Source organism: Lissotriton vulgaris, chromosome 9, assembly GCF_964263255.1.
Source record: "Lissotriton vulgaris chromosome 9, aLisVul1.2, whole genome shotgun sequence".
Taxonomy (NCBI): Eukaryota; Metazoa; Chordata; class Amphibia; order Caudata; family Salamandridae; genus Lissotriton; species Lissotriton vulgaris.
The window spans coordinates 1144255764-1144271843 of record NC_141697.1 but is presented as its reverse complement, the minus strand read 5'-3'; the positions used below and the strand labels follow the sequence as shown (position 1 = coordinate 1144271843).

The 16080-nt window shown below is 38.5% G+C and overlaps 1 protein-coding gene across 4 annotated transcripts in view; it reads right to left on the bottom strand.

The window, feature by feature from the left end:
- LOC147692932 (inter-alpha-trypsin inhibitor heavy chain H4-like) overlaps window positions 1-16080 on the bottom strand; it is a 563260-nt gene that overhangs the window by 84911 nt on the left and 462269 nt on the right. For all 4 annotated transcript variants that reach the window (XM_086939190.1, XM_086939191.1, XM_086939192.1 and 1 more), the window contains 2 exons: window positions 11515-11625; window positions 6338-6518 (listed from right to left, as the gene is read on the bottom strand). In XM_086939190.1, coding sequence (XP_086795316.1) covers window positions 6338-6518; window positions 11515-11625 — 292 coding nt within the window. The remainder of the gene's footprint in view (window positions 1-6337; window positions 6519-11514; window positions 11626-16080) is intronic.

Below are 16080 nucleotides of genomic sequence, written 5' to 3'. Positions count from 1 at the left end.
CCTTCCAAGGGTCAGAGACGTAGCCTCTGGGTAGGTTACAGATACACCTGGCAGAATAGAGGACAGCTTTCTCACTACTTCTTTTGACCAAGGTACTGCTCTTTGGAAAGGACCCTTCCTTTTGGTCCCACGACTGGCGGCCACTTGAACTTGGCCAACTTCCGTCGCCAGTTACGAGGGTAAAACTTCTTGGAGTAATCTTTGATAATCTACTGACCTTAGAAGTGCACGTAAATGCATTCACGTCTGCCTCCTTCTTTACTATGAAACTTTTAAGAAAGAGCTTTCCATCTATTCCGAAGGACCTGCAGAATACTGTAATGTTCACTCTGATACTCTCAAAAATTGACTATGCAAAGGCTCTTTTCGTAAACATAAGAAAAAAAGTCCAAATAAACTTCAGGTCCTACAGAACTCAGCCGCTGGCCTTTTACTTGGCATACCCAAAAGAGAATCAGTATCAGCTGCCCTTCCGCTTCTCCACTGGTTACTTATTGAGAAGTACATACAGTTTAAGGCCCTCTGCATTGGTTTCAGGGCTCTTCATGGGGAAGGCCCACAAGTTTTTAAGCTTTGATTTTGTTGGTCTTTTCCGCCAAGATCCTCTTCGCTCAGAAACAGCATGCATTACAAATGTTTATTTCATTTCATTTCAATTGCAGATACTCACAGCTCCTAATCAGTGCAAGGTGGTGATATTGCCTAAGTCATGATTATTAAGCCAGGCAAAATTTTTTGTTTTCTTAATAACTTTGCCTTCATTTGACAAATTGGCATGAAACGTACCCAAAAAAATACATCAGGACATTCAATATATTTGTACGGCTTGAATTTAGAAAGCATTTTCTCAGGGGAACCAAGTGCTGCTTGTGCCTAAACTACCAGGGTACAGGCAGTGCTTCACTGAAAGTTGGGTTAAGACCTAACACACGTGTATTTATTAAGTTGGTAGGGATCTTTCCAGACCAAATTTATAACCTAGTTTGGACTGAATAAAAATAAAAGTCAAGAACAAATGCAAACAGGCAGCAATAAAAAGTGAAGAGGAATTTCATGATGCATCTAAGACATGTAAAACATGGGATCTGTAGTCATATGATATTTTAGTGTGTAGGAACATGTTTTAAATGCTTTGCATTTGAGATGAATTTGAGAAGAGTGAAAAAATATATATGTCTTCATGTCTTTCTGAGACGTTTATGTACTATTTAAGAAATTAATATTTCAGTTTGTGTAGAATATAGAAGCAACAGTATATCTTGTTGATGTGCTTTACATTATTCCCTAACCCTTGTAAGGTATTCAGGGGCTCCTTCTAAATTAAAGAAAGTATGCATTTTTTCGATGGAAAATGCCTTTCGAAATGTTTGCGTATGAACACAAAGTACTATCTTTTTGAAAGTGCCCAACACTCCCAGTCGTTACACAAGAATCTGCCCTGAAAAACCCACTATCACTGTGAGAGTCTGGATGCCTGGACGTGCTTTCCCAGCTGTAAATTCCATCTGTAACAGAAAATATCTCAGTACCTAGATTTTGTGAATTAGGATCTGTAATTTGGCAAATCCAACAAGTAGTGCAGAGCAATCCAAAGTGGTAATCAAAGCAGACAGGTCAGATATTATTCAGATAGATTTGAAAATATGCACTTTATTGCCCTCACGTCATTCCACTAGGTGGAATACGGATTGAAATTACTGATAAAGTAAATGACAGCATGATTTTGCTGTCAATTTATCGCAGTTCTCTCAGACTGCTTTACAAAATTGTTTAAAAGGCAGCTGAAATTGAGAAATGAGAAATATTTTTTTCATGGAGAACAGGCTTGTTTCCCTGCTTCACTAGTACCAAACATTGACAGAGAGAACATGTCATTGTGGTCAGAGTAAGAGGATGTTAGAAGGGATTTGCATTTTCAGGATCCTCTCAGGATTTGGTGTCTAATAGGGCAGAAAGTGTATGACTAGTGGTAGTTAGTTTAATTAAATAATGTATTTATTTATGGTATTTATATAGTGTGGGCTAACCACGCGGACAATGGAGTGCTTTACTATGATCAAATTAGAGGGTAACATATAACATACTAAAAGAGGTAAGTGAAGAAGGTGAGAGTAGTTTGAGGTCGTATGCAGACAGAATACTGAGTTGGATATGTCAACCTACACAAATATCGAATTGGAAATATCATGACACAGAAATATCAACAGCAAGAATATCGTGGTCAAGAATATCGAATTTAAGGTAAAAAAAATATAGTTTTCAAAAATATCGAAGTCATTAATATCGTTTGCAAAAATATAGTTGTTTAAAATATAATTTTTTTATTTAATGTTATGCATTTTGGTATATATTTTAAATGTATGTGATGTATTTTTTTGCGTAAGAATTTTGTTTGTTAATATATGTGTAACATTTTTAGTAGTCGTCAATTTTTTTAATTACATTTTGCATTTTTAGTTCCGTAGCAGGTTGTGGGTTTATATGGGAATATGGTGGGAAGTAATTTATGTTCAATCAATTAATAATTAGTTGATCATTATTATTAATTAATTATTTGATGTTTAATTAGGGTATTTGTTTATATTATTTTGTGTGGGAGTTTTACTTTTTTAGGGGTAAAGGGAGGAGAGTAAATACATTTTACTTACTATATAATTAGATGTTAAATCCTATTAGATTTTTAATTGAAAATAGGTTTTAATTTTGTAATACATTTCTTTACCTGTTTAATTTTAGCTGTGTGTTCGGGGGATTATAGGGGTAAAGTGTGGGAAGCTAATGAAATTTTATGAGTTTTAACTTGTTTTTAATTAATAATATTTCTTTAAGTGGTAGTGAATTATGTTAATTATGGAAGTACATTTAAAAAAAATGTAAATGTGGTTTATGAATTGTGTGGTGTTATAGGGTAGGAAATAACAAAAATGAATTTATGTAATGTTTTTGTTTCTAAATAATTTGTAATTAAAATATTTATTTGTTTGAAAATTGTTTTTTATTTCATTTAATATAGTATTTGTAGGTATTTGTTATATGTATTTAACATTATAATGTCCTTAAAAAAACAATATAAATATATTTGTATTTTAATTTTTAACATATTTATATATATTTTGTTACTTATTTTGTTTTTTAAACATTTTTGTTGTTAATATTTTGTTTGTTTTTAATTTTGAACTGACTGTAGTGAGAATATTAATTGTTACCCCTCTGTAATCCAACACTTTCCTTACTTTTGCACCCCTTGGAGTGGGATTAGTAAATGTTATCACACCACTATTCAACACTTTCCCTAGGGGTGCACTTACTCGAGTGGGAATAGTAATTTTTACCCTTCCTCTATCCAACACTTTCTCTACTGTTGCATTGATTGGAGTGGGAATAGTACATTTTATCCCACAAGTTATCCAACACTTTCCCCACTGGAGTACGGTATGAAAAGGCTTGTTTTAATGTTTTCTATTTTTTATATTTAGGAATTTTGAGAATTAGTCTGCTTCTATTTTTTAATTCTGCTGTCCACCCGTAAGTTGTAGTGTATGTTTCAAGTAGGAGCGTAAGCTATAATGATTGCTTTGTGTGATTATTCAATCGATGTCCACTTTGAGGGGTGCTAATGAAGGTAGTTTAGAATGACATCAGTATGGTACATCTTTTGGCACCTCTGAAAAACCCAGAAGCAGAGAAGAGCATAATAATAATAATAATAATAATAATAATAATCTGAGCTTATACAGCGCCTGGTTACACTAGCCATTGTGTCCCCGCGCTAGCAAATAGCCCCCAGACTGCAAACTGATTACGCTATCCCCATCCCGAGCCCGGCTATGCTTATCCCCTGGTGAATAAATAGGTCTTTAATTCTTTCCGGAAAACCACCTCTGAGGCTTCCATATGAAGCCTGAGGGGAAGGTTATTCCACAAGCGGGCAGCCAAGAACCGGAAGGACCTCCCTCCCATTCTGGCTCTTCTGATTTTAGGAAACTGCATTAAGCCCGCCCCCTGAGAGCTCAAAAGAGGAGTCGGGTGTAGGGTGTTAGTAGGTTAAGAAGAAAGCAAGGTCCTTTCCCCTGCGTAATCCGATGGCTAATACAGAGGGCCTTGAACTGGACACGCTCTCTAATTGGCAACCAATGTAGCGTCTCTAAGGCTTTTTTAGATGCGGTTCTTTTAGGCAGCATCAACACCAGGCGGGTGGCAGCATTCTGGATGTGCTGTAGTCTCTGGAGACATTTCACATTAGCTCCCAGATAGAGGACATTCCCATAGTCCAGCCTAGAAGTGACCAAAGCATGGACAAGGCTTTTCCTGGCTGTAACAGGGAGCAGATCCACAGTCTTTTTGAGACCACGCAGAATACCAAAAGACCTGCCCGCCACAAGTCTGGTGTGGTACTGATATGAAATTTTGGAATCAATCCAAATCCCCAGGTTTTTAACTTGATCATTTGGCACAGGAAGTGGCCCAAGCGTCTGGGGCCACCATGCTGAGGTCCAGACTGATGGTGCTTTGCCCAAAATCCTCACCTCAGCTACCACCAGCCTGGCGGGGGCAATCCGCCCGCCATCCTAATGGACCCCTTAGGGTCCGATTACAAGTCTGGCTCGTGGTGATGCGACGGGAGAGGTGTTGGAACTGCTACATTACAACCCTAGTGGTAATGTTGCGTTGGGACTGCCGACTCCGCCAGGGAACTGCTATTCCCTGGCGGTGGCGCGGTGGTCCAGAGGTATCTATACCAACTTTCATCACCACCACTGATATCATGGAGGTCTTTCCTACATGAAAACAGTGGTGGTGAGGAAAAGTCCCTCTTGTGCCTCATGCCTTATGGATGCACACAGAGGGGCACAACATGTTCCCCTCTGTGTGCATGTACAGAAGTTCCAGCACGGCATGAACTTTCTAGTCCATGCCGTGCTGGAACTTCCTTTGCTGTTCCCATTGCGGTACCTATTTTACAGGCACTGCCGTGGGAACGGCAAAGGAAATGCCTGCAAATGACTAAAAATGTTGTAATAGGGTGGGAGGTCCTCATGCGGCTTTGGTGCAGTCATGCTGGCAGAGAGCTGCCCCAACTGCACCAAAGTCGTAATCGGGCCCGAAGTGAATACAACATACAGTGCTTAATTTATAGAAGAATAGGTGCCGGTGCCCAAAGCTCTGCTCAGACGACAGTGGCAGACACTGATGTGCTGATATCTCAAGGCTGGTTGTCTCAAATACACCTCATGCTACATTAATGAACTACCAGCCACTCCTTTCGTATTTATCACACTCTTGTAGGTTCCTGACTTCTCACCTTGTCTTTCTACTTCTTTTCCTTTGTGCGTCCTCCCTCTTCAGCTCTCAGAAAATGTCTGTTCAGGAAAAGTAACTGGCAGTTTCCAAAAATGAGTGCTTGGTGGGCCCACAGGCAACCATGGGCTCAAATTAAGCATGGTTCAGAAAAGGGGGTGGTGATGGACAGAGTTTCTTAATTAAGCAGAATACTCCTACCCAGTCAACAGATCAGGGCTTGATCCATCACCGTTTTTTAGCTCACTGCACCATCCCAGTTCAGAACCTGGCTACATGCAAATTAGTCTGTCCCTGTCCCAGTGCATCATGGGAACAGGGCAAATCAAACTACCAAGCCAATTCTTTCACTGGGAAGGAAAGAAGCTTCCGGGGACCGGTTTCTGGCATTACAGCCGTCATCGGCCCAGCTTGCTTGAATCCTGATGGTGCAATGAGCAAGGGACTCACATCTGAGCATACCCTTCCACGCTTATGGTGGACAAAACGATTCAGAAAAGGGGGTGGTGATGGACAGAGTTTCTGAATTAAGCAGAATACTCCTACCCAGTCAACAGATCAGGGCTTGATCCATCACCGTTTTTTAGCTCACTGCACCATCCCAGTTCAGAACCTGGCTACATGCAAATTAGTCTGTCCCTGTCCCAGTGCATCATGGGAACAGGGCAAACCAAACTACCAAGCCAATTCTTTCACTGGGAAGGAAAGAAGCTTCCGGGGACCGGTTTCTGGCATTACAGCCGTCATCGGCCCGGCTTGCTTGAATCCTGATGGTGCAATGAGCAAGGGACTCACATCTGAGCATACCCTTCCACGCTTATGGTGGACAAAACGATTCAGAAAAGGGGATGGTGAAGGACAGAGTTAAGCATGGAGCATACAGGTATCACATGCCAATAGGAGTAGCTTCAACTTTCAAAATCCTTGGTAAATTGGTCTTTGAACGTCCACTTTATGAGTCATTGTAACTTATATTTCCTTACACCAAAGGTAATGTAAATAGCTCACAAAAGGTGAATAATAAGAACTCATGTCTTACCTGTCTAACTTAAGGGAGGACTGATTACTCCAGTCCATGATTATTTTTCCTTGTTGACTCTGTATGATTAGCCCAACCTTCGACGCAGTGAGTGACACATCAAGATCCTTGTATTCAATATCAAATGACACAAAATAGCTTTGCTGTCCCAGCTTCTCCGTTCGTCCATTCACAAATATCCCTAAACAAAACAGACGTGTTATGACCCAGCACCATTACAGTTCAGAACAGAGTCCCCTGAGCATTACTGGATTATTTACAATTCCGTATGACTTGTCAGATGGTGGCTTTGTATAGGCCTTTTTGAGATTGTGGTCTTTGCATTTTTCAGTGTAGGACAGTCATTCAATGGGTATGATGTCTAATTATAATGTAGTTTTAGATATTTCAATACAACAGATATAGAATACAAAATTTAGAATAAAGAGGATTGACCCTTAACTCTAATAGGGTGATGTATGGGTCAGTAGAGATAACACAAAGTGCCTATAGATAGTTAATGTTTAAGCCAGATATACATACATTCTGTGACCAGTTCCTCTTACCAGGCAATATAAAAGTAATCTGGATCTAAGCAAAACTGTGTACACACATTAATAAAAATGTAAGTAATACGAATGTAGATGATCTAAGTGCAAATTCAGCTATAGGACTATTGGCAATTAAACATGTGGGTCAAGGTTGTTTTTTTTTCTAAAGAGCACATAAGACAAGATGCCATCAACGTTGCGAAGTCTTGTTTTCTGGCAATGTTCACATTACTTTGCGGGTCTCATGTAGAGAAGGGCTATCCACAAAAAAAATTACTGATGCCATGTTTGTTATTCCCTGCATTTCACAACCCATTTTAATTGTGTAAGCTGTTTTTTTGGAGACTTCATCAACGCCACCAGTGGGTGCAACTTTGGTTGTGATTGCCAACTCAAACATGTAGCCAACAGTCAAATTGATTATGGCAGCCAGTTTTGCACTATATTCAGCATTGTTAAAATCAGGAAAGACCAACAGAAATGGTGCAGAGGTCCTTCTAGGAAGTGGTTGTCAAGTGGGTAATGGCAAGACATTCATAGTTTAGATTGCCATTTTCAGTAACAACTTCTTGACCCTAATTCCGGCATGCCTATTTGGCATGCTGGAATTTCCCAGAACTTTGTTTTTCCTCAGTAGACCTTTTTGCATTGCAGAACCAGCCATAAAGGTGTGGGAAGAAAAATTCAACAAACTGCAGCAACCTCTAAAATGGAGGATATACTTCTTCAACAACGGCTGCATTATTAATTTTCAGGTAAATGCGTTGATAGAACGTTTGCCATATACAACTCAAACTAGGCTTTTAGACCATCTTTATTCTAAGCTGTTATCCTGTTCTAGAGCTAAAAGATGTGGTACAATGTGTAGAAATAGACAGCTCTGTAACCACATCAGTGTTATTCATTATAGCTATCCATTTATTTGTTGATTTTTATAGTGGATTCCAAGACCGAACTGCATCTACATGCTAAAACAGTAATGTGAATACCAATAAGCAGAGTGAATTTTACAATATAGCCTCTAGTATTGCAGCTTTCAACAAAAAAATATTTTATCTGCATATGGATTGGCAAACCATTTCACATCTTAAATCCCAAGACTAAATACATTGAGCTAGTTGATAATTTACATTGTGTTCAATGGACCATAGGGATCCAAAGAGAGGTCCTTTCTACCTGAATGTTAGAAGGAGATTTGATGCTCTAGGAAGCTAGTCAAATCCATAGAGACAATAAAATCCCAAAGACAGGATGTTAAAGCTAGATATGCCATTCACTGGTAAATATTGATCAGATCTTCTCAAATATTACACTTGCAGAGTCCAAACGTTGGGTGAATCTATTCAATTATTTATGTTTATGGTTGCACCTACTGTGTTTCAGGCCTAAGGAATGCACACAAGTTAGTACTCGATTATTATTACTAATCTGTATGTTATCCAGTGTGCTAATATGTTAATCCGTGTGCTAATGTGTGGCAGCATACACATATAAAGAACCCCCATTTTATAATTTTTCAGTATAATCATTACTTTATGGTAATCAAATGCATTTCTAACAGGGGCATATCTGTGAGCAGAACTTAGCTATTCAAAGTAATTTCTGATATAAAATGAGTTGTTGATTTCAATGTGCTTTCACATTTTTCTTTTCATTGCAGGTGACTGGAAATCTACATTGTTAGGAGAGTAGCTCATTGTTTTGCTTTACAAATGTTACCTTAGAAAATGATTTGATTTTTTTATGGAAATGCAGCTGTGTGTGCCTTTATTCAGTGGTGAGAATAAGGGAAAGCTATCTGTTCGCAGAAGTTGGCGCAACCTGATTGGCTCCTCTATAAGGTGTGGTAGGGAGAAGTTTCAGAAGAATTCCAAGTGATTTAATTGTGTGTCTCTTACAATAGTTAACAGATCCTGACCTAACTTCCCTTAGGGAAGACCTTTCCATAACTCTGCTGGTTGCCCCTATACTTGGTTCTTGAGCTTGGCTTTTAAACATTTCTGCATTTTCCCATGAACCTCAATTTGATTTGAGGCTGGCACCTTGCGCTTTGAATTTTCCCTTGTCACTATTCAATGCTTTATTTAGAGTAGGAAAGTGCCTTTATTGAACCAATAAGCCTTCATTCTGCATTCTGTATATTTTAATGATTTGCACTACCATCTACATAACATATAATCTCAGATTTAACAACCGTTTTGATATATATGCTTATTTGATCAATTGATTTATTGAATTACTACATTTTGTAACATAAACTAATCTGCTAAAAACCGTAATGGTTTTGAAACCATCCTCTCTGTAGTTCTGGTGGAGTCAAATAGGTTTGCTGTAATATGAGTTGTTGTGCGGAAGTTAGCTCCCACAATGCACTTCAGTCGATTTCTAAAGGTTCATATGATCAGTGGCATAACTAAAGGTATATAGAATCAGTGGCAAAACTTGTTTGATGACCTCACAAGACCTTACAGGTATAGACGATGCACCAGATTACCTCTAAAAGGGGCTTTGTGTGAAACCTTCGGTAAGTTCCTGCCATTTCTTTATGATGCTATTAATTAGTGGTTTGAGACTCATATCAGCATCCCAATAAATCAAAGTCTTAACACTGAAAATATAGGACCTTTCAAGAATTAGGGGGAGTTATTCTGTACCTAGTAATATTATTCTATTATTGCCTGCACGAAGTTCAAGCCACTGGTAACGTATCAGCAAGCAATTCTGAGAACAAACATTGTGAGCTATATCCCACTGGCTGACGAGTATCAATCAGTTGCTTTAGAGTGAACAAAACAAAATTAAAACCTCTTCCCAAGCCCCCACAGACCAGAGTTTATTCAGTGAATGCCTAGAACCATATAGGTGCTGCCAATGTCAACATAAGTCCTCTACAAATGATGAAGAAGCCCTCTCACTGGATCTGTTGACAATAAATATTTGTAATATTTCTGCCAGGGCATATCACTTTCAGAAACTGCAGGTTCCTTACTAACTCCTGTCATCTTCTAGCTTCACATAGATCTGCTTCATACTCTATTAGCGTTTAACAACATCACAATTCACCAATCTGGTGATAATACTCAACTCTGCATGGAAATCTCATCTGCTTTAGATATCCAAGACCTCAAACACTGCTTGCAAATAATCCAGACCTGGGTGTCCAGCACCTAGCTGATGCTCAACCCAACCATGACAGATTTCCTTTTATTTGCCAAGAACAACAAACAAGGTAAAGTACAAACCTGACTCAATGACATGAACCTTGAGGGCTGCAAATATAAACTTTCATTGAATGCATTTAACTTGGAATAAGCCTGAACATCAACCTCACCCTCAAGAAACACAATGTCAAAACCCCAAGATGGCCTCGTACCAGCTCTCTCTTGTAAAGAAAGTTAAACAGTTTCTTCCAGAAAGCAACTTAATAACTGATGTTCAAGCCCTCATAATCTTGAATCTGGATAGTGAGAGTTCCCTACTCCTTGGTCTAGCAGACTTTACTTTTCTCATCCTGGACGAGAAGAAATATTATAAGGGCCCCACCACCCTGGTGGAACTCCACTGGCTCCCTTGTCAACCCACACCATCTTCAAAACCAGCTGCACAATTTTAAAGGTCATCATGACCAGCACCTCACTCATCCTGGAGACAAAGTTGCCATCGCTAGTGGTTCTGAGCCCATCCACAACCAGGACACAATCAGAATGCAGAATAAGAAGCGTAAAAAAGCAGCAACCAAGACAGAAGACCTTTTCCTTGTATGTTTCCAGGATCTGGAACATCATCACAGTATCCATCAGGTCCACACCAGCACTGCTCCAATTTAGGAAAGAGTTGAAGACTCACCTCTTTAAAATAACACTACATCACAATGCATTAACCATCTGCAACCCATTGCAGATCGTTACTGCATTGTGTAAAAACAATTCAGATCATCATATTCTTCTTTCTATGTGTACTGAAGAGTGCAGCACATGATGAAAGAAGAAGTAATGAGGAAAAATAAAGACATTTCTCCTTGCCAAACATCTGTCGGAAAGGCACACCATTTTGTCACAAACTCATGTTTACAAGTCCTTGCTCCCACCATGTAACGCCTACCGACACAATGTAATGCTGTGTGCTGCCTTGCATTGTGTTGTATTTACTACATTACGCAAAGCCACCAACGGTGAATTTGCACAGCTTGGTAATTGCTAAAATGTAGTTTGCATCAGGGCCGCACCACAAAACTGATGCAACACCAAAGCAAAATCGTTGTAAACTGGGCCCTACTAATTAGGAAATTTGACACATACTTCTAGTACATAAACATGATTAGAATCAGGGATCATGAAAGTGACTTGGAAATGTACACTCTCTTTTGAAAATTCATTTAATGTTTAAAGAGGCAAAAAAAAATGATCAGTTTATCACATGGTTTAAAATATGTACAGACAAGGATTCAGCTGATAAACTTGCACTTACAGAGAATAAAAGTCAAATGCAAAAGTCTATGTAGACTTTGTTTACCCGAGTGTATTTTCCTACATTTCATTTTTTTGTCAAAATAAAATTTGAAATACCAAAAGCACCTATTCTACAATAGACAGAAAGCAACAGTACTTCTGTGTGCCTTTAGGCACACTATAAAAGAAGTCTTCTTACCTGTGTTTGGGTCAGCAACTAAGATCACTGGGTCGTCAAGTTCCCCAATAACATTCAGACAAATTACATCACTTTGGGTTGGTAGCTGCACAATAAAATCTGGATAGTCACCTGTTTGAATGAAAGTGAAGGTTATTATTTTATTGCCGATGCATGTTTCAAATACAGGCAATATAATTTATAACTTTAATAGCAGTAATGGCGGTCACCCCCATTAGACAAATTTATTTAATCTACAGATTACTACGCCTGGATAAAAGTTTAATTACTCTGCCAAAATGTATGTCATTATCAAATTTCGCATTATGTAAAATATGTGAAATTTACCTTAAATGTTGTATTACTCTTTTTTGCTCAAAGCAGTTGCCTATCGGTATCTTGTGAGACTTTTTTATGTGAAGTGCTTACTCATGTGACATACTGGCAAACAACATTTCATAATAGAAGCGCAATTTCACAATATTGTTTGGGAATGTCATGAAAATTCAGCAAACAAATATGAGATTTCACACGTACATACACATTATTGCTCTGATTGCTGCTGAGGAAAGGATTAAGGGCCAGATATATGACATATTTTAACCACATCGATGCTGGTCTTATTCCTCTCCTGTGCTGGGCCATAATGAAAATGGGCGTGGTCATGAAGAGCTCAGCTCGTCATGAGCACAGGAGCACTGTGCCTCATGACGAGCTGAGCTCGTCATGAGCACCGAAGGGGTTAACAGTTGCCTACGGAACATCATGTGTTTGTGACCCGTAAAATGCATTTTCTATGTACACACCCTATTTTGCGTGTCCATAGCCTAGTACCGACTCGCAAAATAGGGTTTGCGAATTGCTATTAGGAAGGTGCATGGGAAGGGCATCTCTCCTTATAGTGAGTCACAGTGGAATGTACAATTGTTTTGTGACTGGAATGTGGTTGCAAAACAATCACAGTTTACCACCTACTTCAAGTAGGTGATAGGCCAGTTACAAACAGGAAGGGGTCCGCAGGGGACCCCTTCCCCTTTGTAAATGGTTGCAAAAACATTTTTTTAACAGCAGGCAGTGGTCCCATGGACCACTCCCTACCTTTTAAAAATTAAATGGCAATGCTTAATTTTTCTTTTTGAAATGCATCCCATTTTCATATAAGGAAAACATGCTGGATTTCAACAAAAAGAAAGTTGCCTTATTCAAAAGCAAACACACATTGCAGTATCCTATCTACCCTGATCTAAATCAGGCCCTAAAGTAACTTCAGACAAATATCCCTGTTAGCATTTCTATCCAAACGTTTCTAAATGGAAATAACACAGTAAATCTCTACTTTTGTTCAGACTAATGATCTTCACCATGCCATGTTGGTGAGCTTCCAACCCCTTTATTAGGACATGGTAATCTCAGTTTTCCATACAGTAATTGGAAAGTACTTAGATCAGTTTTGGGAAAGCAGCACTGATTTTACTTAATTTAAGTACTCCCATTGTTTGACATTTTTGCACAAGTCTGGTCTCCAAGACAAAGATTTTTCATGGTATACCTTTGCTATTTCGGAAGGCACCTCACTTAGTTCTACTTTTTTTTCATCTACATCTAACCTATCGGGCCTCATTCATGCACTCATTTGGCTTCTCCCACTTATCATGTGCCAATGACACCGAAATCATAATTTAGATCAATGATGATCGAGGAAAACCTCAAAGAATATTTCAATCCTCGTCATCAGCAGCCATCACATGGATGGAAATCAATTCCTTAGAAGTTACAAGTGACAAAACCACTTGCCTAATCATAGGAGGGTTCTTCCCATGTTCCTGTCAAGTGAACCAGCTAGCTGTGTTCTATTTATGACCAGTCGCTATATTGTTCAGAGCAAGTTAATCATGTATTATGTTCTTGCTTTTACAATATTAAGATACAGACCGTAAGATTAGCCTTCTGCCCACTCCTAAGTATCATCTCTTTTTGTTGGGATTCCAATTGCTTGCTGTTGCTGAGCACTCAATCTTTAGGACATTATGAATATGCCATTATGCCACAAGGAGAGGAATCTCTATTCATTCAGCAGCAGCACATTATGCCATAAATATCTTCTAAAGCTTTTCACTTAGGTAAAGCTAATCTTTATTATTCCCTGGTCATAATACAGTGGAACTCTTTACTGCCCCACCTTTGCTTCAAGTCTTTCAATCTCAGCTTATGAAAACAGTTTAAACTGTGCTTATTTTTCCATAACCCATTTATGAAACCTATATTCCCTAAGAAGGACCTCACAATAACAAAAAAGAGCCCTAAACCCTACTTGTGTTCTTGAGACCTAATTAAAATATTGTCCCAATAAATGGTCTCTCTGAAAAAAGCCATGACTGGGCACAACATCTTTGTAAAACATCAAGGTACTTCGGAAGTCAACCTGCTTGGTCTAAAATGTCCCTCAACAGATGAACTCCTAGATGTTGAAGTGTCTGTAAATGAAAAAAACTGTTAACATTTTGCAAATTTATCACCGGTGTCTATCCCTTTTCTTTGTATTGTATAAAAATATTGTAAGTATGTACACTCCCTCTCTCTCTTACACGCACCCTTTATGGCACCATTACTTTACCTCGAAATCCACCATATTTCTTTGGTCTTTTGTCAAATACAACTCTTTCAGTTCTCTGATCTGAAATGGTTCCTCCATAAATTCCACTCTGAAAACCTTGACTGTTTCTTGGACTCATAAATCCAATGTCATCTTATTCAATTCCTTGTAATAGATAAATTGCCCTGCTGCTAGTTTTCCCTCAGAGCAACCAATACCATTCTCTATGAAATCAAGAACCAGTTTATGTGTAAGTGAAATCAAAATTGCTTCACTTCACTCAGTTTTCTGTCCAGTATTTGCATATCCAACAACAGTAAACAAATGCATCATACTACCATTCTCATAATACATCATTATCAACTTCTACCTATACCTATATTTTAATTTGAGCTATTTTGTTTCATGATAAAATATGAATAATGCCCCTATTGAACATCCTTTTAATAAATCTACATCAACCTCGACTTATTTTAATTTGACCTATTCTGTTATATGAAAACACATGAAACAATGACTCTATTAAATTGAGTAACTTATCCTGCCATTATTGTAGTGAATGCTGTAAATCTTTCCTAGGACCTCAGCTTAATTTAAACTGAAAGGTTATTAACACTGCATCTAAATTTGTTGTTACACAAGCTTTCACATTGGTCACCAGCCTTGAGCAGTCTACCCTCACTACTACTCTGCCCTAAGCATACAAAGGCTTCTAATTCATTCATTGATATGTACTCTCCTATATCATCGCAGGCCACTATCTAGCGCTATGAGAATCCCTAACCCTTGAGGCGCTAAACATCCCTTCTCACTATGATCAATAAAACCCCTTTCTTCATAGAGCCTTGAAAAACCTTTTTGAATTTATCAGCATCAAAACTATCATAGTCAACATCTAAAATATATTTACTATTATTTGTACCCTTTTTGAACCATCAAAAGATCAAACTAATTCTCCTCAACAGGAGAAACCTAATCCCTTTAATTGACGCAAAGGACAAAATGCTCCTGAATGTAGCTTTGGACAACATTCTTGTTCTGGGTGCTACATCCTTTCTCCTCTTCTTATCATGTATGTAATTTTAGATTTGTTTTTGGTACAAAGACTCCCTCTTGGGCACCTATTTTATTCTCTTTCATTTTTACTACCTCATCATTATTGAAAGGGGCCAGCAACCATACCAGAGAGTGTCTCTTTGGTAACATTGTCTGTACTGTCTTCCTAAATGTGTTCTTCATCTCTCTTTGAATACATTAACTACTCACTTCTGGTTGAACCAATGTGTTTAATTGGGCCCCCAATGACTCATTCTGGTTTTACATGTTTCCTCCTTAAAATAAAAGAAGATTCATGCAAGTATAAAATAATCAGCTTTTTATGATAGTCCACACAGCTGAGCAGCTGTCCAACTGTCACTCCACGTTATTCCAAATAGTAGCTATACTGTTCCAAAGCTGCACCCATGTTTCATTTAACCTATGCAGTAATGTTTAGGCGCTGATATTCCAAAGGCAATCCTAAAATGCAAGACTCAGGCAGATTGGCTGACATTGGTGAACCTGCACATTAAAGTAAGTGCCCTGCAGTTCAAGTGAGTTCATGAATTCCTTTGGAAGTACCCTTTTCACAAATGTTGACAGAAAGCATCCACTGCTTCTCGCTGGCCACAAGTTCTATTGTATCACAGCTAGCTTCCTGGGTGAGAGACATCAACATTAAAAAGACTTTGGCACCTGGTCCCATGTTCGAGCTCACCAATTGTACATCTTGCCTAGTAAATTCTCACAATCAAAAAACAGTGGGAAGTACTCCACTTCACCATACTATATAGTTAGGGAAAATATCACTAGGCAGCTTTCTATAGTCAGAGGCAAACCAAACAGAATAATTAGGATAAGGGAAATCCTAATTGTGGATCCTTTGCAAGAGGAAGAAGGGACACATTGTTTACTAGGTATGGAAGACAAGCAAGGTGGCTTTGTCAAGGATATGG